The sequence below is a fragment of the Mesitornis unicolor genome, unplaced genomic scaffold, assembly GCF_000695765.1.
Source record: "Mesitornis unicolor isolate BGI_N332 unplaced genomic scaffold, ASM69576v1 scaffold3420, whole genome shotgun sequence".
Taxonomy (NCBI): Eukaryota; Metazoa; Chordata; class Aves; order Mesitornithiformes; family Mesitornithidae; genus Mesitornis; species Mesitornis unicolor.
Window position 1 is genome coordinate 20,850 of NW_010160104.1, and position 24,542 is coordinate 45,391.

General features: G+C 48.9%; 1 protein-coding gene across 1 annotated transcript; it reads right to left on the bottom strand.

The window, feature by feature from the left end:
• Positions 1–10,569: 10,569 nt before the first annotated feature.
• LOC104544005 (T-box-containing protein TBX6L) lies at positions 10,570–21,453 on the bottom strand. Its single transcript, XM_010188744.1, has 9 exons — positions 21,305–21,453; positions 16,902–17,046; positions 15,813–15,915; positions 15,192–15,356; positions 14,801–14,947; positions 14,297–14,367; positions 12,552–12,643; positions 11,628–11,820; positions 10,570–10,996 (listed from the first exon to the last, which is right to left on the bottom strand). The coding sequence occupies exons 1-9, from the start codon at positions 21,318–21,320 to the stop codon at positions 10,570–10,572; spliced, it is 1,359 nt and encodes a 452-aa protein (XP_010187046.1). The 5' UTR covers positions 21,321–21,453.
• Between the last annotated feature and the right edge of the window lie 3,089 nt (positions 21,454–24,542).

A 24,542-nucleotide genomic window follows, 5' to 3' on the forward strand; every position in this document is an offset into this window, starting at 1 on the left:
CACCCTGCATGGCACAAAGGAAATGTAATTCATCAGACTTGGTCTTCTCGATGTAAGAAGGAGCCATATGCCCCAAAGACCGAATGCCTCCCACTGCCCCCAGCTACCTGGAATAGCTGTGGTTACTCAGCACTTTGGAGAACTAGATCTAAAATTAACAAAATTTCCTTGCAAGAAATAGCACCTTGGCCTGGACATGAGACACATGGGGAGGAGTCTGAAAGAGAAAGGCTAAAATTGGCTCTGGTCAGGGATTGTGCTGAAGGAGCTGGCACGGTCTGACCAACACATGCAGGGTATCTGCACTGTTGGAAACCTCTGGGCAAGATCATCCCAAATGGCAGGACGTACCCCAGTAGCAACACAACGGTTACTTCCAACACTCAGTAGCTGCTCCTGCCTGTGTGGGGCTGAGTGAGCCTCTATCACTGTCACTAGTGACCACCTGATTGAGGCAGAGGTAGGCAATGGGATGGAAACAGCTCTCCAACCCGTGGGACAAGGTGCTGGGTTTCTAGCAAGGCTTTGTGCTGTATGCAACAGTAGCCACAGACCTCCACAGTGGTTGGTGTCTGTGGTATCAACACTAGGCTGAATTTAAACAGACAAAAATAAAGACACATTGGCGAGCAGCCTAGGAACACAAAGCATGCAGAGTCCTTGACAGGGCAGTAAAGATGTAGGACTTCCATCTGTCAAACGTGCAGGGCTCATGCCTCCCTCGCTGCAGTGCTCTGATTTCAGCTGCATACTGCAGTCCCACAGCCCAGCAGCAGCAGGGCATTGACACAGCTACAGAAACCAGAGTGCAGGGAGGAGAGGATGTACCTGGAGAAGGACAGGCTGGTTTAACACCCCTCTCTGCTGCCAAATGCTCCGTGGGCTCTGCAGTCATCACCCGAAATAGAGCCCCAGTCTGTGCCTCCTCCAAGAGACTGTCCCTGCTGGAAACGTGTCAGGGCATTGCTGGGACAGCGATTTACAGCACAGGGAGCCACCTCGGGAGCTGCTGACACCGCACCCCACTGTACCTGGCTCCTTTCCCTTTCGCCCACCATCCAAGCTGCCTGTTGGTGCTTGCTATAGCCTGGGAATCTGACACAGGGCTCGACCCAGCGGGGAATGTAGGCAGGGTTTGGGCAGAAAGAAGGAAAGGCCCTGCAGTAACCTTGGGGTGCAAGTCAGGAAGTCACCACACACGACTGCCATCCCCTGCCCAAGACACCTCGACACAAGGGGTCCCTTCCAGCCCAGCCCCAGCCTGGCAGGGGCTGAGTGGCTCAGGGCAGTCCCTGCAGCAGCCTCCTCTCTCTGGCACAGCGGCACTGCCCCAGGAGCCCTCTTGTGCCTCTCAATGCAGAGACACATCCTCCTGGCAAAGAGCAGCTCATCTGGGGTAACCACCTCCTCCTTTACTTGTTTTGCTGCAACATTCCCTCCCGAAACATGAGCAACTTCAGCCTCAACTTGCCCCAGATTCAGCCTCTGTCAGCACCTGAACAAGCCCAGTCACGCAAAGCCCTCGCTCCAGGCACACTGTGACAGCACGGCAGCTTCGCCCCTTCTGCACTTCAATCATCGAGCAGCAACGTGGCCGGTTTCTTCGGTTTTCCCGTATTCTCCATTGCCCTGGGATGCCCTTGCTTTCAGGCCTCAAAACCTCTGCAGGAAACCCCCCGCAGGCTGCCCCTGCTGTCCCCTCGCAGGTCACACGCAGTCACTGGGTGGCACTGTGCCCCTGCCTGTGATGCTCCAGCTGCGTCCTGAACTCGGGGTGCCAGGAGGAACCCCCAGCTGGGGCAAGGGTCTCCTCGCCAAAGCACACCCATGCGTGGCAGCCAGGCCTGCTCAGCCTCGGTGGAAGCACACAGGTGCCCGGGGGCCGGCAGGGAGGTGATTCCCAACACCCAAACACAGGCTCCCACTGCCTCCCTGCCAGGCTCTTTGCCTATCACGGTCGCATTTTCATTACCACGGTAAAAGGAGATCAACTGTGTCTTTACAAAATCCCCCTCCATAAAACTAATAGGCCAAGCAATTGGGACAGCCCTGTGAAGTACTTTATAGTCTGGACTCGAGGAGTTCGTGCCACAGCTCACAGGCTGTCCCAAACCCAAATCTCAGGAATCACAGCGGTATTTTTCCCACCATCCCTCATTTTGGGCTGGGAGCACTATGAGTATCAGCACGGTACCCTGATGCCTTCACTTCCCTCCTGCCACCCAGAGCTCCCCTCGGCTCAGGTGGCACAAGGCTGCTTGAAGCATCCATAGTGATCGGGGTTTCTCCTCTCCAGGGCACCGTGACACAGCTCTGCTCTGACTCCGGGGGCTTGGACGCCACCAGGGTGAGCCAAGGGCCAAGACACTGGACCCCAGGGCAGAGCCACGGAGCTTTGTAGACACTTTGCCGTTTGCTTCATTTGCAATTGAAAGCCGGAGGCCAGGCTCACCCTCGGGAGGAGCAGACAGCCCTTCTTCACACGATGATGGCAAAACCTGCTCAGCTCTGTAAAAGCCCCTTCCCTCTACACTGACGGCCCTGTGTTTGGGAAGATGAAGGTGACACATTTGGTGTAACCCCAAGCCCCATTTTGGAGGGTACCTGGTGGGGTTTGAGGGATTGGTTTAGCTCTGCATGTTCCTGGGACCTGACAGATCCCAGTGGTGCGCTCCAAATGTACATCAGCCTGAAACCTACAGCAGGGAGCCCGGCCTTGGCTCCAGCAGTGCCTGGATGGAGGGCCCTGGGGAAAGCAGTAAGGAAACGGAGCAGCAGTTCCCAACCTTCCTTCTGATGTGTAAAAGCAGCCTGAGAAAAGTTTCCCTGAATCTGGGAAAAAGCTGGGAAAAAGGAGATCTCTGCTGGAATCAATGCTCTTTAGAGGTAAGCACTAAAGATCATCCAAAGAGTATGCTGTTGGGAAATAAAGTGGAGGAGACTGTTCCTCTCCCATTAGGGTACAAGACAAATGGGAGATGGGAAAGCAAAAGGTTTCCAGGTCTCCATAAAAGTCAGAAGAGAGACAAAGAGCCCATTTCTCCCCTCTATGGTTTACTGCCTTTAACCTCTCTTTGCCTTGGTGTCCCCACCTACCCCATGGGACAGAGTCACGTTGAGACGTGCTGAAAAGCTTAACTACTTTTTGCAAGAATTATTGAAGAAACCAAGATGTGCAAGGTGTTGCTGCTCGCCCCTTTGGAGCACGATCTGCTCCTCAGCGCTGGAGCTGCTGCTGGGCAGGGTCTCTGCTCCCAGACAAGCCAGGCAGGTAACACAAGCGTGCTGGGCAGAGAGAACAACGTCAGAAACCCCCACAGCCCCTTACACACAGTTTCCTCCTTAGATTAATTTGAGACTGAATTCACTCCAGAGAATTTTGCAACATAACTTTGCCACGCTGTAGCTGCCCCAAGCACTGCAGCGCTGGTAACCTGGGACAGAAGGGAGCACAGCTCCAGCTCCACAACCAAAACCCTCCTCCTTGGATTAACCCAAGGACAAGATTTCTTTGCTCGGCACACGATGAGCTGCCTTCCTACCTTCTATACTGTCCGCTGACATTTGTATTTCAAGCTAATTGCCACTACATCATCTGATCCTGCCCAGCTGCCTTAAAAACCAACACCCTGTGTACCACTGGGACCTCTTTGTCAGAGGCTGTGAACTCATCTCCATCCCGCACCAGGATGGATTGAACAAACTGAAGCAGTATTTTATTGCTGAAGCATAAAACATGGGAATAAACAAGCACTGAAGTGCTACTGATCATTACAACCAGATGGGAGCCCATTTACTGCCTCCAACAGCGAGGTGCCACCACTGCTCCGCAGAGACCCCATTGAAATAGGAAACCCCTCGCACCATCTGGGAGGTGCTGGGCGGCAGCCCTTGCAATTCAGGCCTGGATTTATCTGCAGTGTCCTCTCACCACCACCCCGGAGCTGGCCAAGGAGTGACAGAGCTTTTAGTCCTGGCTCCAGTTGCTCCTATAACGGGGTGCCTGCATGTAAATGCTCCAGTGGGGACCACTGTCCAGGGGAGGTGGGATGGGGATAATCACAGGCCAAATTGTCCACACACAGAGCAGGGACTTGGTTGTGTTTCAACAGTATTTGCTCAGATGCCCATCAGAAAACCATCACAGCTTCTGGTCACCCTTGTGCATCTCAGCTCCTGGATGGGGGATTATCCAAAGCAGCCCAGGTTTGACCTTATTTCCTTACTGACCGTTTGCTTTCTGGCTTGGGACACCAAGTACCACGGTGGGAAGAAGGCAGGGGCTATTTCCTCCCCTTCCTAATCAACACACCCACCACAGATAAACGCACAGCAAAAGCACTCCAAAGTCTGGAGTACTGGAAACCAGCCTTCAGGAATAGCTCCATCCCGAGCACCCCGAGCTGCAGGCTCAGCTCAACGCCCACCTAGACTCAAGCTTTGTACCTCTGCCTTCAAGTCCCATCTTCCCATGGCAGGGAGCCCTATCAGCACCCGAAAATGGAGCTGTAGAGGTCCGGGGGTGGATTCCCTGGGCTGCCCCTGAAACCAAGAGAGGAGATGCAAATGGGGCAGGAGACTGCTGGAGAAGCAGAGACAGACAGATGCTTTTACACTTCAAAGGGAAGAGGGCCCCGTGAGGCTCAGGAATACGCAGGGATCGATAGACTCCTTTTAAACACCAAGCACATTTGCTCAAGTGTGAGGCAATTAGTCCCTGAGGATGGAGGCAGGACAGGGCCATTAACAGACATACGGCAGGATGAAGCGCGGGATGAGAAACATGCGGTGCGGCTCCACGCAAGACTGCCAGCCCAGCCTGATGAGCTGGAAATGGTGCTGGCCTGGCCTGGCCTTCTCATCCGTGATTTTCCAAATGCCCTGTGTCCCCAGGGGCTCCCAGGGTGCACATCAGTGTCATTTAGCCTGTGTCAGTGCAATGCACAGCGTATCCCTGTGGACGGGGAGGATCTGATCACGTCCCCCTCCGCTGCTCAGTTGTTCGCTGCTTTTATCCCTGGTGAATGATAACAAGGGATGATCCAAAGGATGTGGGAGGGCTGACTTACACGTACTGGATGTGCAGCAATTCCCATTTCCCCCTCACCTGAATGCTGCTGGGTGGTGCCTGAGCTGCACTGACCAGTTCTCTCTCCACAGAGCCCTTTGTAGCCAGTAACACTGAGCCAAAACCAGAGTGTGGGCAAGCAGAGGGCTGGCTACTCAGCATGACCAGAGCCAGCATGGGGACAGACCCCGCAGTGTGACAGGAATCAGGGCTGACTCATTCCGTTCTACTCTGCACCAGCATTTCCACGCAGATCTACCCTTAACCCACCATCTCCCAGGTGCTGGTGCTTTGCGACCCCACAGATGGGAGATGGAGGAGTGACGGTGCCAGCACGCAGGAGGTCTCTCCTGTGAACAGCTGCCGTGTTTTATGGGGAGTCTTATTTTTCAGTGAGGGGCAGAGACAACAAAACTGAGCAATGTTTTACGCCTGGCTGTGTGACTGACAGTGTGCCTGTCCTGTATGGCTCCTACCCGCTCCCACTCACCTCTCTGGAGGCACAAATTTTTCCCTCTTCAGTAAAAATAGGAGAGGAAGAAATAAAAATCTCAGCACGTCCTCAAAGAACTGTAGGAGATGGAGATTAAATCCATCCATTACACTCACCAAGCAGGGCGCTGTCTGGGCAAGAACTCTGTAGTCGTACACCTGCACATTCAAACAAAAACAATGGAGTATTACAGAAGTATCAGAGATTGCCATCCAGCACCCTACAGCAAAGTGCTTCATGCCATAAAACATGGAAAAACAAAAAAGGAACACCATGAAATCAAGCTGAGCAGCAACACTTCATAGCTGCAGCTCCTCTCCTCACCCCTGCACTGAAGGGCTGCTTCACCCTTGGTTAAATTTTTGCCTGGCGCTGCTGCTCAGGCCCTGGTCTCAAGAACACTTCAGCATTTGTCCTGGGCAGCAAACACTGCATGCAGTGAGCATGGGCTGTGGAGGAGAAACACTTCCTCGATTTACCCCCCTTTGCCCAGGTAGCCTGCACTGCCTCTCCCTGGGTCTCTCCTGTGCAGGTTTGCTGCAGTGTCTAGAAGCCACATTTAAACCTTACTGCATCTCTGCACAGCACAGTGGGGAACCCAGCTTACCTGGAGCTGCTGGGAGCCAGGCCAGGAGCACGCCTGCTTCTCACAGCCAGGGGAACCAAGAGTCGAGCCCTAGAAAAACAGGAAGAAACAGGCACCCCAGAGAGCCCCAAAGTTGTGCCTGCAAGCACTGCAGGAGCTCAGCCAGCCCCAGGGGGAGTGACAGACCATCCCCTCCCCACACTTTGGGGAAAACCCTTTGTCCTCCCTTCTCAGCTGGCCCTGGGCAGTTTTACTCCCTCTCCCTTTGCTCTTGGCAGTTTACAAAGTAAATTCAGGCTGAGGGTGGGGAAGCAGGTAAGTGAAGACACCTGCACCCCGCACATTTGGCCACTGGTGAGGAGGGGGGGCTGGCAGCTGCCTGCAGCTCCTGGGCAGGAGTTTTTTGGCTTTGGCAGGAGGTATTTGGCTTTGTGCCGGCCCAGCCCCGCACTGCGGGTGACACACGGCAGGTGATGGCTGCTGTTTGTTGTTGTCAGCCAAATGCGTTCCCCCCCTGCCATGAGGCTCCCTATGGGATCCCAATGTGGGGCTTGAGAATTAAGTGGCTTTTAAGCTCTGCAATAAAAAACCCATTTGACTTGGAGAATGTTGTTATTCCTGGAAGGGGGTTGGTGCTTGGATCTGATCAAGGTGACCCAGTACATATGCTAACGAGGAAAGGCACTGCAGGAGGCTCCTGGGAGGCTCACCAAGGACCAAACGACAGCCACCCCACGCTGGGCACTCAGGTCAACCCTGAAGGAAGCAACGAGTCCAGCACAGCCAGGCTGTCCAGCTACAAGGCAATTCGAGTGCCCCAGTTGATTCTTCTGCAGAGCCAGAAGGTGACCAAGTGGGTACGAGCACAGAGGCCACATCCTGGGCCAGGCAGGAGGGGACTCTGTTCCCATGGGAGGATTCTCTGTATCTTCTGTGAGGTCTGGGGAGACGTGGGCACTTTGCAGTGCTGCAGGGGAGCACCATCACAGCTGTCCCTCCTGAGCCTGCGGCTGCTCATCACAACAGGGCTGGCTGTGGAAGAACTGCAGCACTGGCAACAAAGCATTTTTCTGCCATTCCCATTTGCATTGAAGCAGCGTTAGGCAAAGCTTAGGGCTGCAAAAGCCAGTAGGAAAACCCAAAATAAATCAGGATCTTTATTTCCCATAGGAAATTTACCTAGATCCCATTTATAGTCCATTTGCCCTCATCCTTATGTAACTCCTCTGCAGGAGAGGAGCAGAAAACACAGAGAAAACAAACAATTTGCTGTGGAGAATTAGTGCAAGGGACTGAGTCACATCAAGAGATGCACGCAGATAACCTGGGGCTCACTGCATTCGCTGCACAGAACAATGAACGCTGAGATCAACAGCGTGTGTCATGCGTGTACAGACTGGCCCCAGGTAACACAGCTAAGGTGGAGCCACTGGTGTGCTGGAAAAAGACGCACGAAAACCACACTTTAGAATTTATTTTATTGCTCCTAATGGCCTGCCTTCCCCACGTCTCATTTCCCTTTATTGAAGCTGTCATTAGATTATCTCACACGCGTGCAAAGCCAGCGTTTCAGTCGAGCTCACAGAGACTATAAAATGCCACAGCTGAAGAAAACCAGACACTGCGAACTGCAGAGGGAGGAGGTGGCAGCAGAGTCCAGAGCACACACCTAGGGGCAAGATTTCCGAAGGCTTCACAAACCGGTCAGCCGCGGTCTCTAACCAGAGACAGGCAAGAGAGGCAAGTAAAGGTGCTTTTCTAGTAAGCTGGATGATTCACTGAAGGGCAAGCAGTCCTGCTGCAACAGAAGGCTGATGAGTAATTAATGGCTCTTCCTAGGCACAAGGCTGAGTCCTTTACCCAGCCCAGAGCCGCCTGCCAAACCAGCTCTACTGACAGGCCCATGGGGCGTTGGCACTCACAAAGCTATCCTGAAGGTTTGCAAAAAAGAATATTACACCCATATTTGCACAGGGGTTTCCCTGTGCTGCCCATTCTCAGTTCCTCATACTCACCGCAGCATGGTTTTCATCCTCATTAGCACCCCGTGACAGAGGGAAATACAACCTCGAAGATAAAGAAGCAGCTCTGACCAAGCAGCCTGTGAGGGGGTGCATTACTTTCTCTTTTCTCGTCAGCGTGGCCCCAGCAGCGATCACGGCTGGGTACCAGTGGGGCTGCAGCCGCTGCAGAGACCTCGCAGAAAGTACCAGCCCCAGGGTCTCTGCACACGGGGCTCAAGGCACCGAATTCCTCAGCCAGCCTTCTCATCTGATTTCCCAGATGTAGAAAACACTGGTGGCAAAATCAGCTACTTAAAAGGTCAGAATATTTTTCTCATCCACAGAGGACTTTTACAGCTGACCTGCCTTCACGCAGCTGGCATTTGGACAGCAGGAAATCGCAATATTCTGGGGTTAAAAACAATCTCCTCCACATTTTTTTCCCCAGAGAGATTTCTTTTGAGTGAGTCACTCACAACCACATGCGTGTCGTGCACAGCAGGTAGAAATCGCTACTGGCCGCGGTGCTCTCAGAGGAGAAGCTAAGGGGGTATCCTGTGCATGAACTGTGGTGGAGTCTGACCTTTATTTAAACGCCACACATCTCACACCCATCCTGTGAAGCCGAGGGGAAGTACTTGGCTGCTCTGTATGTATCGTAATTGTGGTACAAAGGCAGTTAGCAATATGCTATTTAAATAAGGAAGCAGTCATTGTAGTTGAGTTTCACAAATCTGTAGGGATACTTCTCAAAGTCATTTTAACAATAATAAACACAGCTCAACACCTCTACACTATGGACACACACACAGCGCTGACCCGGTACCCAAACAGAGAAGCACACAGCCTTTCCCCGTGTACCTGCACACCGGTTCTGAAGCACTGGTGGTCACAAACCCGCCCAGGTCTGCTCACAGACAACATCTTGCTACGCACACGTGCACACACACACAGAGAAAACCATCTGGCATACAGGCTAAATGACACACCTCATTGCCTACTGATGGCTACAGGCCACTCAGCAGTTTATTTAAAGTGTTACAAGAAAAGAAAAATCCCTAAATAACACCTAGGAACATGTCTACCCTCCCTGAGAAGCAAAGAGCCCATCTCAAACAAGAACCCATTGACCAGGCTATTCTGTCACTTGGGCAAACAGCGATGCTTCCCCTTTCTAACACAAAGATAGAAAGAAATCCTCTTTGCAAGGCAGCACGCAGGCTGCTCGCTGGCAGAACCTCACAGAGGTGAGGGAGGTGAAACTGCTCTGATAACTGAACATGGGAGCAGAACCCCACAGATTCCCAAAGAGCGTCAAGATGACTTTGCCGACCAGGCTGGGAGGTGCCGAGCCCACCAGCAAAGCAGCATGCAGCCCAGGGCCTGCAGGGTATTCATTAAAGTACATGCCCTGTGTGCAATGCCAGGCTGCTGACAACTGGCTATCGACAACGCTGGCTTAGTCTAGCACAGTAACCACAACTATAAATTATACTCTCCAGGGGTGGCAGGCGGTGGGTGGAAGAAGGAAGTTCAAAGTGAAAGATTTCCTTTCCCTCGAAAGGAAGAGGTCAGTGACGCAGCCAGCACTGGTTCATGGCCGTATTTCTGACAAGCACAGGCCTTTGGAAGCACCCAGAGCAGTGCCCCACATTCTGTGAACAACCTCTCCCCACCACTGGCAGAAAGAAGAGCGTGTTTCACTAACCTCAAATCTAGGGGTGACAGAAGAGGGTTGGGCACGGGGGACATGCAGCCACAACACACAGCCTTGCTGCTGCTGCTTCTGCACGGGATAAACTCTTCCCTGCCTGCGTGAGCCACCACTGCACTTCAGACACATGGGTGTTGCTGTGTATTTTACTCTCAGATGCTGCTGGAAGAAAGGCAAGACTCTAAATAGCTTTAGTTTGACTATCCTAAGTGAGGAAACTGCTCAAGGGGGCACCCGGATTGCTTGGTTTGTTTCTCTTTGCAATAATTCTCTACAGCTTCTTGGCCACCTGGACAGCTTAGTGAAACTCCTCAGCCTTTGTCTCCTTGCACACAAGTCCTGGGAAGAAAGGATTTTGGAAACTGCGAAATGTGAGACACAAACAGCTGGGACTGAGAGTTCGGCAGCTCTTTAAATACTGCTTTTGCAGCTCCCTGTGGTTTCCTACTCCTGCTGGGATAAAAAACCAGTGCAGAACACTGACTCAGCCAGACTCAGACCGACAAGGCTGGGACAGCCACCAGTTTAGCCATTGCTTGTGAAATACAGTGAGGGTGGTAGTGCAAGGAGACAAGGAAGTGAAGGTATCCCATGCTACCATGTCTCTTTGGCTAGTGAAGACAAGACTTCAAGTCCAACACTCCAGAGCAAATATCTCATATACAATTTTCTTTCAGTCTTATAATTGGGAAGGGTCTCCCCTGTTCACCAGCAGGCATACGGGAACAGAGGGTACTGGCTCCACTCTGCCATGGTCCCGTGGGGATGTCCTGGAGCCCCCTGTGTATTGTACTCTGTGGAGAAGGCTGAGTAGCTCATCGCCCTGTACTGGCTGTGGGAAGGCACCATCCACTGGCCGAGCCCTTGATCGGTGCTGTAGGGACTGTACATGGGCGCTCGGGCCCCAGGTTTCCCGACAGAGTCTAGAGCCATGTTCACCACTCCTGTGTAGTCCTGGGGAGGAGGCAGAGGCGGGGGGAGCGGAGGCAGGTTGGTGAAGCCCTCTGGGAGCTGTTTGGAGTCATGCTCAGGCACGGTGGCAAGATCCAAGGGGTGGCACCTTGCCCGGAAATCGTTCAAGGCAGCGGCATCACGTGTGGGAAGCTGCTGGCTGTCCCCAGCTTCGTGGAACCTGAGCCCCGAGGGCAGAGAGAAAAGCGAGTCAAACCTACCGCAGCAGAAAACCACTGGAAACCCACACAGATCCCCCAGGGAAAGACAGGGCAGGCTCTTAGCATGCCCTCTTCCCCCTGCCTACCGCCTCATCTTACTGTTTGTGTGGATTTTAGTCCAAGTCTTGTTGTCACACAGGAAAATTAAATGCCAGAGAAGGTAAGCCCAGACTATCCTAGTTCTGGCTCAGTTCTAATCTGGGATCATGATAACTCCTGCTTGAATTTGCAATGGTAAGAAGAAGGGAAAAAATTATGGGAATCTTGCCACTCCTCCAACACACTTCCCCCAAAGGACAGGCAAGGTCTGCAGTACACAGAGCTGCTGGGAGAGCGTTTCAGGACAGGGAAATAAAGAGCATTACCAAGACATAAGTATGCCCAGAATCTGTGGGGTTGAAGGAACACAGAAAGGCTTTGTTGTAGAGCTGTCTCCATGCTAATCTAGCACCTATCACCCAATGTCCAACAGAAAAGCATCCTTCCTCATTCCCACTGGCTGTTTTTCTTAGGAAATACCCAGCAGAAGAAGAAGAATCCCGTTAGGTAAGAGGGTGGCTTTGGACATGAGCACCAGGAGGGGGGACTCACCGATATGTCTGGTAGGACGGCGTAGGCACTTGCTGTTCTCTGGCCAGACCCTCCCTCTGGTCAGCTGGCACCGGCGACGCTGCAGGAAAGGCATGGCTGCCATTCTGCTCCGAGACCCAGAAGGGGTATCCATTGCTCACCACGACGGGGTTACTCTCTTCCTTGACATCGGCATTCTCGTCTTTCTCAAAATCTGACTCACAGCAGGGAAAAGAAAGAATGGAAAAAAAAAATGAGAAGAGGGAAGAGAGACCCAGAGCTCACATCGGTCTATTGGCAGCTGCACTAGTTGCAGGACGGTGGAAGGAGACACACTAATACCTCTTCTGCAGTCATGTTACCTTAAGGGACTTGCCTTTTGCAGCACTTTTCTGCCCTCACGCTGTGGTGTTCAGGCCTGCCCTGTACTCTCATTAGTTGTGCTATTGAAAGCAGCACCATGAACTGCAGCAAGGAATGATCAAGCTTAAAAACAACCTAACAGAAAGAGTAAAGATTTCTTTTCTTTTTCTTTTTTTTTTAAATTATGTCAATTCCACTATCTGCACCACAACCCAGCTGCACAAACAGCATTGCTGGCACAACCGCATCGATGAGAACCAAGAAGAAAGCAATGGGTGATACTGCAAGCTCATATTGCTACTGACATGTTGTGAAAGCACAGCCTGTGATCATACGCAGTCACAAAGCATGGCCAGGCTGGTGAAAGCGCTGATGAGCAGTCAGTAACAACAAGCCACTTGCAAGCAGGCTGCTGTGGATCATTGCCAGAAGAGTCGGAGGCTCAAAGCCACACACAGCACTCTTTAGGGACTCCACCCAGGCCACTCTGCCCAGAGAGGGGGCTATGTCGCTGCTGCTTCTCCTTCTCATGGTCTGGGCAGTTTGGAACCAACTCTGTAGGGTTGTTGTGATCAATATTACCACGTTCCTCAGCGCTGGACTCCTTTTCCTCGGGCAGCTTCCTCTTCTGGCCCTTGGCTGGACTGGGTTTCTGGCATTTGGCTCGGCCTTCCCTGGGAAAGAAACAAGACATGGAAGTAGCAGCTTGTTTTTGCCCAGATAAATACACAAGGGATTCTGGACAAGCTGTGGAAGACAAAAAGATGGGATGAACCTCTCTGAGGTTCTCTGACTTGCACCTCTCCTAGCAAAGCTCCCTGACAGTCCCTTGGGGAATACACTTGCCACAGGCAAATTACAGGGTTAGCCACACTGCCTGCCACCAGTGCACACTCCCAGCGAAAGCCCTCACCCCACAGGATACTGGGGATAGATCGGTAAAGGGGTTGCCCACTTCATGTTTGTACAGAAGGCACAATTAACATGGAAACTCAGCACCAGAGGTTTTTTGCACTGAGTTTGTAGGTGCAGTCCAATGTTGGATATACACACTGTACACACAGGTACATGTATAGCAGGGTGGGTCTTTCGCTTGAAAGCTAAACGGAAAATGAGTCTAAGCTTAGTCAGAAATTACCCTATTAGGAGGAGAAAGAAAATCTATGACATTTTCTAAGTTTCAGTTAAAAAAAAATCAGTTTTGGCCTTTTTCACCAGGAAATGAGATTTTTTTTTCAGGCATAAAATAACACAAAACAGAATCTCAGATATTTTCATCACATTTTCTGCTTGAGAAAAAAAACACTTTTCCTCCTCTATTGCCAATATATGGTTGCATTTAAGCTTTTTTTTTTTCCCCACATCTCATCCACTGGCTGCCTTCAGACCAGACAGAAGACCTTGCTGGTATTGGTATCCATCTTCCTTCTCGCAGACAAAATTTCCTGTTGGAAGAGATGCTTTTCCACACACGGGAAAAGGAGATGAGGGAGCTTCCAAATGTCAGAATCAAGCTGATCTCAAAGAGACACAATGATCAGTTCAAGAAGGACAGGGAATTGCTTCAAAGAGTCCAGCGCAGAGCCACAGAGATGGTGGAGGGAGTGGAGCATCTCCCTTCTGAGGAGCGGCTGAGGGAGCTGGGTCTCTTTAGCTTGGAGAAGAGGAGACTGAGGGGTGACCTCATTAATGTTTATAAAATTGTAAAGGGCGAGGGTCAGGAGGAAGGAGCCAGGCTCTTCTCAGTGACAGCCATGACAGGACAAGGGGCAATGGGTGCAAGCTGGAGCATAGGAGGTTCAATTTGAATATGAGGAAAAACTTCTTTACTGTAAGGGTGCCAGAGCATGGCCCAGGCTGCCCAGAGAGGTTGTGGAGTCTCCTTCTCTGCAGACATTCAAAACCTGCCTGGACGTGTTCCTGTGTGACCTGGTCTGGGTGATCCTGCTCTGGCAGGGGTTGGACTGGGTGATCTTTCGAGGTTCCTTCCAACTCCTAATATTCTGTGTGATTCTGTGATCTGCTGTGGACTCCTGTTATCACCGCTATTCACACATCAGACTCCAGTCTAGCTCCAACTCGCAAGGGAATGCAGGTCTCAAATTTGTCACACCTCCCACACTTCTGTAGGAAACCCTGTATCTCCTCCCACTCCCCAAGTCTCTTGGGAGGAGGCTGCACAGGGGGACATCATTCCCAGATACAGACACGTGCAGTGTGCGCAATGCAGCAGGCTCTGCAGAGCTAGCTAGTATAGTTGTGCTCCTTGGGTAAAATTCACAAATGAACTCCAGTTATAAATGAATTAAGATGAAAAATCAGTTTACCTTCGAGTGTTCTTCCCATGCTCACGGAAACCTTTAGCAAATGGATTGTTGTCAATCTTGAGCTTTGTAATCTTAAAAGAAAAGAAACAAGACTCAGTACCACGGTGACTGGCTGGGTTCTTTACTGTTTCAAGACCTTCACCTCAGTATTTATCACAACGGCTTGTCTGAGGGTTTTGGACATGCCCTTGCCACAGCACCTGAGCTCTCCCAGCAGCTCCCGTTATTGATTCGGAACTGACATACAGAGAGAAGTGACTTTGGGTAGGATTCAGCTGACTAGAGAAATACACAGGGTCAGTATCTATATCTGGACTTTTGCCCATACTTTTTACTGCATTCAGGGTTTTGTTAACAGTGCACTTAATACAATTAAGTTGCATGATTCATCTCATCCCCGGGTAGGTATTTTCCATAGGGACCATAGTGCATCTATTGACTTCCCCTGTCCATCACAGGTGCCCAGGTTGACTAGTGTCCAAGGACAGCACTTGCACATTGTACCTTCTCATTCTGGTAGGCAGTAACAGAAGTGAAGACAGTCTCAGGGAAACTGAAGACTTGGAAGATGCTCCAGCGGACACTGAAGAGGTCGTCTGCCTGCACAATGTGGAAGCGAGGCTTGTAACGGTGCATGGAGTGGAGAATGATCTGGCACAGGGACAGACAAGGGAGAAAGTTTCCATGTGCAACCACTGCCAACATGCTGTGCAAAGCCTCCTGTGGAGGCACCCAGGACATTCATTTCAAACCAGGGATGCCTGCCTGGGACTGGTGCCTCCACCATGCCTCTACATACAGTACAAACTAAAGCCTTCCCTCACAGGTAGTTAAGAGGACACAATTCTGCAACGAATTCTAAGAGAGCATGGCACAAAGGCCAGCTACAACCTACATGCCCGTGTTGATCCAGGGTGTTGTTGGTGAGCTTCAGTTTTTGGAAGGAGACGGGTTCTTTCATCCAGTGGCTGCCAGGAGCTGGGGAATCTGGGTGGACGTAGGTGCGACAGGGGAGCTGAGGCTCTGCTTTTCCAGCAACTTCCCACTGATCTTTATTCCACTGTGAAGGGAAAGACGGAAATCTGGAGCTTAAAAATAAATTACTTTCATTATAGGAAAAACCCAGCAACTTTGCTTCACTGTTGATTTAGTGGACTCCTCTGAAGCACAGGACTGACAAGTAGCAGGTTCTCTATTATAAGCCATGATCATGTTACCAAAACAGCTCCAGCTTTAGGCTTCATTTTCCCTCCCTTTCTCCCAAAGGCTGTCAGAGAGAAGTCTGACATTAATCATGATTAAACCTGTAGCTCTTACAATGAAAATTAGTTACCTTTCCAGCTGCTCCCCAAGCAAAACTGACAAATAACTCCAGAGAGGGATAAAATTCACCAATTACTTCTGAACTTTGTCCAAAGACAATTTATTTATCAGCCTTGCCAGTGAAGCATAAAGATTAATCTGTTCCAAAGAAAGACAGAAGGAGCACATAACTTCTATTATTTAAAGTACTTACCTTGTACCTGAAGTTGTCCATTGGCACAAAATCTACCAGCATCAGGTACTTGGCGTATGGGATTAAGCCAGACACTTTGATTTTGCACTGTGGAAACATTCGTCTGGAGAAGAAATTAAATATTCAACATAAGGATTTCTCCTTGAAGTGGACATTGTCTAATGATCAAGCATCAGGTCATGTTTACTCACTATTGTGCAAAGTTCTGGTTGCAGTATTGCTACAGGCCAGCTATTGAACATTTTTACCATTTTAGTGATGTACTGGCTAATCCTATGGGCTTAGGTAGAACAGGCACTAACAGGGCAGCAGTCACTGATGGCCTGACACTGTTATTGCTTTTGTTCTTCTGAATCCTGTAACACAACAGTGGGAAACTTAAAAAAATAACAGTAATTTGGAATTTGCATGTAGTTCCTAGCCTTCTGCAGCTAGCACAGACCGGGAGGACAGATTAGAGCATTTTCTAGCATGGGTAGAAAACGTGCTCTCATCTAAGAGAACATCTAACTTTCCATTCCAGTACTCCCCGCTGCCACTTTCATCTCCTGACTCTGCAAAAAAGCTCTGACACCTACCTCTCTACCCAGAGGGATTATTTCAGCTCACAGCAGCTTTGACATAATACGTTACAATTTCATATTCTTTCATTGCAAGCTCCACAATGCATGACTCACTCAAACTTTAGAGTAGTCTGCACGCAGATTGCTACTATTCTATGCCATGTTCTTGTCTGCAAATGCAGAGTCAAACCTGGGTATTTACTGCTCCACTGCTGCTGCCTGTGAGGGAGGCAAAAGAAACCCAGGGCACCTTCCAGACCAACCTTGCAGCAACAGGAAGAACATCGGTGTTAAGTGCTGAGATAAGAGTACAGAAGTTTTCTCAGCACATCAGCCCCACAGTGACCTCTTGCACTTCACAGTTTGCACTTCAACATCCTGAAAGTGTAATTCTTCTGCTAAGGCAGGGAGGTGTGCATAATTGGCTAAAAAAAACAGTTTAAGGGCCACCATTCAAAAAATGAGCATTCACAGATTTTGTTAGCAGCTTGGAGTGTGGTGTGGGCAGCTGTTCTGCACCCCTCACCTGCCAGATTTGGTGATGATCATCTCAGTTCCTATCTGATGAAACTTCATCCAGAGACCGATGTCCTCCAGGGTGACCACGATGGAGCTCTGCGGGTAGGGCTCCAGGCTGGGGGAAGGAAGGGCCTCACACGGCGCTTTCACGTCTACCGGGAGAGAGGGAAAGTGGTAACTTCAGACAGGCAGGAGGGCACAGCCGGCGTGAAGCAGCCTCTCCTGCTCAGGGACCGGTCCCCGAGATGCAGCACCCGTATCAGCCCTCCCAGTACCCTCCAGTGCCAGCTCCCTCCTGTACAGGGAGCTACTGAATTTCACACGCCGCAGTAACAGATGGGGTCTGTACATCTGGCTGTTCACTCCTCCTGTCTGGCCATGGTCCATCTGAGCCCCAAAGCACCGTGCAGTGCACAGCGCTGGTTCAGCTCAGGCAGCTGAATGCTGTGATTTCACCCACGAAGGTCCCAGGTGCTGCTGAGAACTGGGGAGTCTGCGTCACAATAAACCTCCTAAAGAAAATCCATTATTTTCCTTCAACGGCTTAGTCAGCTCAGAAGGCATAAAGGCTTTTCCAACACATTTCTTTTTAGCTGCTAAGTTCTTTTGTAGAGATCTGCGTGTCGTACAAACTCAACCTGACTTCCTTTGTTCCAAAACTCAGACTGGCAGGGAGCCACAATCCACTTTCATTCCTATTCCGGTATGAGCAGGGTTACACAAAACACTTTAGCAAGGGAATAAAATTAAAGCTGAAAGGATTGGAAAGATTTTCAGTGCACTGGTGGATAACAGGAGAAAATGACAGGTAGGTGGTAGCAGAGGTGAAAAATCTCTGCAGAGGACAAAGAAGGGATAGATAGGAGATCCAAATGTAAGTGGAAGCAAAAAAAAGGAGGTGACAGAGCAGGACCACACAATATTCCTAGAACAGGACAGCTGGTCTGAACTGGACTTGGAGACGGAGACCACTGAGGAGCCCGTGATGGCGGTGGAAGGTGCTCTTCAGCAGCACACCACAGCACATCAGAGGAGCTGTCGGCAATATGCCTGCACTTCCTGCTACAGACAGAGGACTAACTACCATCCTGGGGACAAGGAAAGGGGTACTGCTGGAGAAACTGTCTTTGGTGTTGATGGCAGCCACCTCCTCTGTAAAGTTTGGATTAAAAACCTCCTATAGGAGATCTGTACTATATTCTAACACATGCAAGATTGCTGCAGCCATGCTGAAAAGCCCAGGCAAAAAAAAACCCAAAACATTTCCACTTTAGATCAGAAATACTGTTACTGGTGGACTGATTTCATACTAACACTGACTGCCCTGCAGTCTGAAGGAGGTACGGATAAGGCTGCTCGACTCGCAGCACTCGCAGCAGCAGCGCTGTCCCCAGTTCGGTGCCAGCAGGACACTTCTGCTGGGTGATGCAGCATCAGCCAGGCATGGCTATTTGTTTAAAAGGGAGATTTTTCTGCCTCTTGGTCTGCATCAGATGTTATTCAGAGCATATGAGAAATAAGGGAATTAAGTTTCTTACAGCTTTCCTGAGTAACGTCTTCAAAAGAAAAAGCATGAAAAGTAGACAGCTACTTCCAGACAAATTAGCTTTTTTCAGAAAGCAACATCTTTACACAAAAGCATCCCAATGAGAGTCGAAGAGGTTCTTCTCACAGTATTAGGAAGTAAAATACATTTAAAGATAATTCTGTCAGTTTGTAAAGTTCTTAAGGCATTTTAAGAAAATATCCCCTACCCTTTTTTCTGCTTTGATCCAACATTAATGAACTGGCTAAGAAGTAACACCTAGTTTGCTCACTAAGATTAGCCTGTTAACATCTTCTTACTAAAGCTTCCCCCATATCCTCTTGCAAAGACATGAAAGCTGCCATGAGACGATGCATTCGGTAGCTCGGCGCGGCACATGTATCAAAAGGAGTTACAATAAAATTGGGCTGATTTCCCACAGGAGTCATCCAGTCACAAATACATGCAAACAGATTTTGATTAGCTAGACAGATGCTCACTCCTTCCCCAAATGAATTTTACAATTAACATTTTTGTAAGCAAATTCCAATGCCATTAAATGAGACGACAACAAGGCGCAGATCTCAGGAGCCCTTATTGAGGGGAGACTTCCAATGAAATCAAGAGGGACTGAAGTGAAATGAGTTCAATACTGAATTAAAAAAAATCAAAGGCAGATGTCATAATCTGCTTTTTACCAAAACGAGTCCACAAAGCCCCTGTATGAGTCAGATGCTACAAGAGACAGGGAAAAAGAGCTGCGCATACAATAAACATTGCAGCAAAGATTTTAAAATGTAGTTAATGTCTTCCACACCGCAGGCTGTGTGTGCACAGATAGGCTGAAAACTGGCACATTAACGGTTTGCATGGGGATCGTGACCCCAGCGATGGTGTGAGCTTGCTAATGGATCCACACAGCTGACTACACACTCGGGCAATCGGCTTCAGCAGGGTTCTGCAGCGGTGGATCCATCTGTAGGATCCGCTTTGGGTTTTCTCTGCAGAGCCAAAGGCTGGCTTACACGGCACTTCAAATTCACTCCTATTCTGTGCCTATAGAACTAATGCCAAGGCTCATGCACGCATCTCCCCCACAAAGATGCCCTCACGTTGGAACCACAGCACTGGTGCTACGATAAAGGCACTGAAAATTAAGAGATCTTCAATCTAGTCCATGCTTGATTTTAAAGTTCTTATACACGCGAGCAGTTTGTCCATCAGTTTCTGTATCTAGAATAGGCTGTACCCATCTTTTTCCCATCTTGAAGATGGAAAGAAGAGAAAGAGAAACGAGAGTTAATGCAGTAATGCTCGTGGGGGGTAGGTTCTTTGGACAGAAGAAGCTGGAGGACAATCCACTCACCTAAACCAGTCTCTCAGTAATTGCCAATTACTGAGACAATGTTATCATGTCAGAAAATTTATTGCAGCCTTCCCAAAAAAGCATTGGATTGGGTTTGCAATACTGGGAAATCTCCAATAAGGCAAAAGGTATGCTTCCTACCGTCACTAAAATCAGTTATTACTACATTTGTTGCTGGTATCTTCTGACGAAGTCCAACACTAACAGCTATCCAGTGTCCACAGGGGAGAAATGTACCTCAATGTATAAAGCTACCTGAGAAACCAATCTTGCCAACAGCCGAAAAAACCCCGCATTCTCTGATTTTATAAATGTCAGTAGAAACACGTCAGCTGTCTGAAGGGAACCTCACTTCTCTGAACCAGAAAGGTTTTTGGCAATAACAAAAGTACGGTGTTTCTACAAATGCAGTTGGCTTCACCTCTCAAACGCACCCAGTCGTCACCTGGAATATTTCTGCTGTGTGGGGTCATACACCAGAAACAAGTCGATAAGAAAACAAGGTGACTTCTACACTAGTTTGAATCTTTAACATTATAAAATACTATAATTCGGTCTATATTTTTTTTTTGCTGTTGCTCTTTTGCTTTTCGACTCAAAATTCTCTTGGAGTGGCCGAAATCAGTATGGATCAGATCAGCACCGTATGGATTACTTTATAAAAACCCAAAACAACAGTGAAGGTGGAAACTGAGTCATTGCACGTGTACTTTGCTTATGAATGATACAGTAAGTTGCAGAGGTAGAGAAAGGAAGCTGAGAATACCCAGACACCTCAAACGTGTACATACAAACGGCACACCTAAACTAGGTAAATAGTTGCTTCCTGCTGATACAGAGTAAAACCCAAGACTAAATTTGGGTTTCAGTCATCTTGACAAACGCAGTGCCCCTGGATTGGCCCTTAGCTTCCCAATGAATATCTGTCATTGTGCCCAATCTGATCACGCCCCACGCAGAAGAGGTTAACAGCCTGTTACGAGTCGGACTGACGAAGAAAAAACATAAATAAAACCCTAAGGAAATCACAAAAAATCCCGTGTTTGGGCATGAACCTGGTACTATACTTTCAAAGGGCAGAGAAAAACAAGCAAACAAAACCACAGCTTGTATCAGAACTCTTAGCAGTAGTATAACAAATATTTCCAATCCTTCTGCGGCCTTCAACCTGAAGGAGCTCAGGGTACTTTGCAGACAATTAATAACATCTCCAGCCTCCAGTGAAGGATCACACTGCACAAGGTGATACGGATAAGGGAGTTTTGGGCACAATTGCGATGAAACCTTTGCTACTTCACATAAGATCTTCCAAGACTCGCAAAGAACGCTCAAACCCAAAATTTCTCATCTATTCCTACAAAAAAAAAATTAGAAATCCTCTCTAGCCACACACACGCACGATGAGAAATGCTGGTAACCCTTCAGGAGCACTTGTTTTCTCTCTAAAATGATTACGCGCTCTTGGCATAAGCCTAGGATTTCCCACGCAATAAGGAAAAGGAGGGAGTCCTTTACTTACCTGGTAAAGCTTGCATTTTTCCATGTACCGTGGAGTCTAGGAGCTTGCACGGCCAAGAGAGCCACCAGAGTTCTTAGAAGGGGAGCCAAAATAGTCCAGTTCAAAAGCAGGTCTGATTTCCTGAAGAAAGCAAAAGCCCTTCCTTCTGAGATCCAGTGTCAAGAGTGACCAGGATGAGGATGGGACTCCAAGCGCAGCAAGCCAAGGTGAGTTCCTGTTTTATGGAGGCTAATGAGCAGGGAGGAGCTTCTCGCCAGGGCTGTCCCCTTGCGATCCTTTGATGTCCAAAGGGACAAAGAGAGGAAGGATCTGCAGCAATGGCTGGGGCTAAGGGAAGAAAATCAAAGAGAATTAACATGGCTTTGACATACAGGAAACCCTACAGGGGAAATGCACCTTGATTTACTGCTAACGCACTTTTAAACAAATAGAGACAAGACCCAAAACATCAGCTGAAGACTTACCTACAAAATACAAAAGTCCCTTAAACAGCAAACAGAAAAAATTTCCTTCTGGCTATTCCACAGATTCGGTATGACTTTCACCTCCAGAGCACAGAACCATTTTACTCTTGATTTCTGGTATCAGAATCAGGACCGTATCGAGCTTGATCCTTCCCAAGTGGGTGATTAGCAGTCTGTGGTAAAGTTTGTCCTCACAACTAGGATGCTGCAGCAATGCATTCATTCACCAACAGATGTTATTTTCTGCTAACAAAAGCGCATTTGATAATACAACATTTCTTACCTACCCAATCTCTGCATTCACAGCCCTAAACTGCACAGTTAATTTTGCTACTGCACTGTTCTTCTACAGCAGGGTCCTCATCAGCACCACAGCTGCTCTGAAGCTCAGGACTGAGGCTGCTCTACACGCAGCATCTTGCAGCTGAGCTTCATGAGTGAAAGCTGCAATAGTTTCATGACACAGCCATGCTGGCACATCATCGTACTGGCACCAAACTCCTTCGGCTGGCACCTTCCAGGGCTAGGGCAAGTGATCCAAGAGTCTTATACTGAACGGAAGGCTGAGCAGAAACCCAAGGACTTGAGCATTTTCCCTTAATTAGTTTATTCTGCAAGTGTGACCATTAGCTTTTGTACTTACAAGTGCTTACAAGTGCTAAGAGACAGCAATCAAGTCTCATGCTTCAGGGCACAAAACAGCCACTGCACCTTGGTGAAGAAGGGACTTCTATGCATTCATGTACAGAAAGGGCTATACTAACATTTAAAGGTCAAAGATGTTCAAAAGGAGGAGGTCAAAAGCAGGATATTGGTCTCAATGGGCCAGTGTTGGATCCCGCACAGCAAATTTAGAAGCTCTGTTCATTTCCAAGAACATTGCTATAAGGCTGTAGTTGATTCGTGGTCTAGTTTTGCTCCCAATAAAATAAATATATTTTTATTTTGTCAGTGATGTTACTGGGACATCTGATTTTCAGTCTGACATGCAAAACATATTCTGAATTTATTTAGTCAGTTTTTATAAACAAACAACATCTCTTCTGTTTTTGCTGCCTTTTGGAGCAGGCAATGCAAGGACGTGCAAAGAGGATAAAGGAGTTCAACCAGAGGAGGGACTGGCTCTTTTTCAATACTGAATTTTAGGCATCCCAGTACCAGGCAGGGAGAGGAAAGCCAATGCTTAGTGTGGCAAGGAAGTACATTTAAAAGAATGGGATTGGAGAGTTCAAGAAGCCCTGAGGATGATTTTATAGGAGAAGATGGTCCATTGGCTCTTGGCACCTTTGAAGAACCACATCCAGCCTTCCTGACATCTCCTTAAAACTACTGGATAATGCAGAAGACCACAGGCTCTTCTCCTTCAGCTAACTCGGGGACATCCAGCACTAGAGGGGGGGGTCTCTGTACCAGAGGGGTCTCCTCTGCTTGCACTTGCACAGCCACTACCAGACACAATCAAAACTGGATGCAGAAATTATTTTCTGCTCTGCTCAAAAGGAAAGCCAGCATCAAATCTGTGCCCCCACCATGTCTTGTGTTTCTACTGCTAGTATCCTAATCATAGAAAGCAGCAAAGACAACAATAATCAGAATAGGAAAAGGAAAAATAGAACAGAAATTGGGTCAGATTCAAGCTAGCAGCAAGATGGATCAACATCCCCCAGTCAGAAACTGCACAACAGCAGCAGCAGCACTGGGAATTTCAGACTTCACCTGACAAGAGCGTGGGATGTGTATCATGACTTACTGCTTCTTCCTCAAAAGGGTATGTGATAGTCTCCTGCTGCCACTTCATTTGCACACTGGTATCAGCATGTCTAGAGAACACACATCTGCTGCAAGTACTCAAATCCTTTTGGCTTTTCCCAGCTGATTGATGGGGAAGGTGGAGTAATTAATTACCCATGACTAGTTAACAACTAGCTTTCTCCCAGCCATTCTAGTTGCAATGGGAGGGTTTTGAAAGTGAAAAAAAAAGTGAATTTGTTACTATTACTGGAAAGCATGGCTAACAGGAGCAATCGCCATTAAATTCATCGCTAGCAAAGGGGGAATCTAGCACATTACCCTCTTGTCTGTCTGGCCATGGAGCACCCTCAGGCAGTTTGCTGGGAAGTCAGAGCTGAATGTGCCGGTGTCTAATGATTCACTGGCAAATTGGAGGCTGGGGGGTGGAAAGGGATGGGAGAGATAGTGGATCTGACATGTAAGTCAGTGACATACACAGTTCTGCTCCAAGCTCATTTACAGCAGCAGGTAAAAATCCTCCTGTGCCCAGCTCTAACAGTAGGCTCTCCCTACCCTGAAGGGGACGTAGGGCAGGCAGGAGGGAGGGGATGTGTGATGACAAGAGCAGAGGCCAAGAGCTTTTGCTTTGCATCTCTTTGAGGAGGTGATTAGAAAGAAACATTCCCCTCTGGGTTTTTGTAGTAAGGCAAATGTTTTCTGGCATTTCTCCCCAAGTGAAGTTTTAACCCTTAACAGTGGGACCCTGTAGGGAACTGCTCTGTCCTCACACCCTCCCCCATTCCTACTTCCTGAACTGGGAGATGGGCTGATCATCTTGCCATCTCTGGCTGGTGTCTGGGTCTCGTAGACTGCAGGAGAACAGATAACACATGTCAGCTAGCAGGAGGCTATCAGGATCTCAGTCTGGAAGTGGCTGCACAGGATGCACCAGCTCTGCCCAGGCAGAACTTCCAGGACAGCACTCTGCCCTGAGAGTCTGGGAGACTGCTAAAATGCAACTGAAATCAGGATTAGTAATAATG

What these genes read in the sequence shown, in the direction of transcription:
- LOC104544005 (XM_010188744.1), bottom strand. An exon ending in ATCATCACCAAATCTGGCAG is followed by an intron (nt 15,916 to 16,901) that starts GTGAGGGGTGCA and finishes TTTCTTCTCCAG; the next exon opens with ACGAATGTTTCCACAGTGCA. An exon ending in TGGACAACTTCAGGTACAAG is followed by an intron (nt 15,357 to 15,812) that starts GTAAGTACTTTA and finishes TTCCCTTCACAG; the next exon opens with TGGAATAAAGATCAGTGGGA.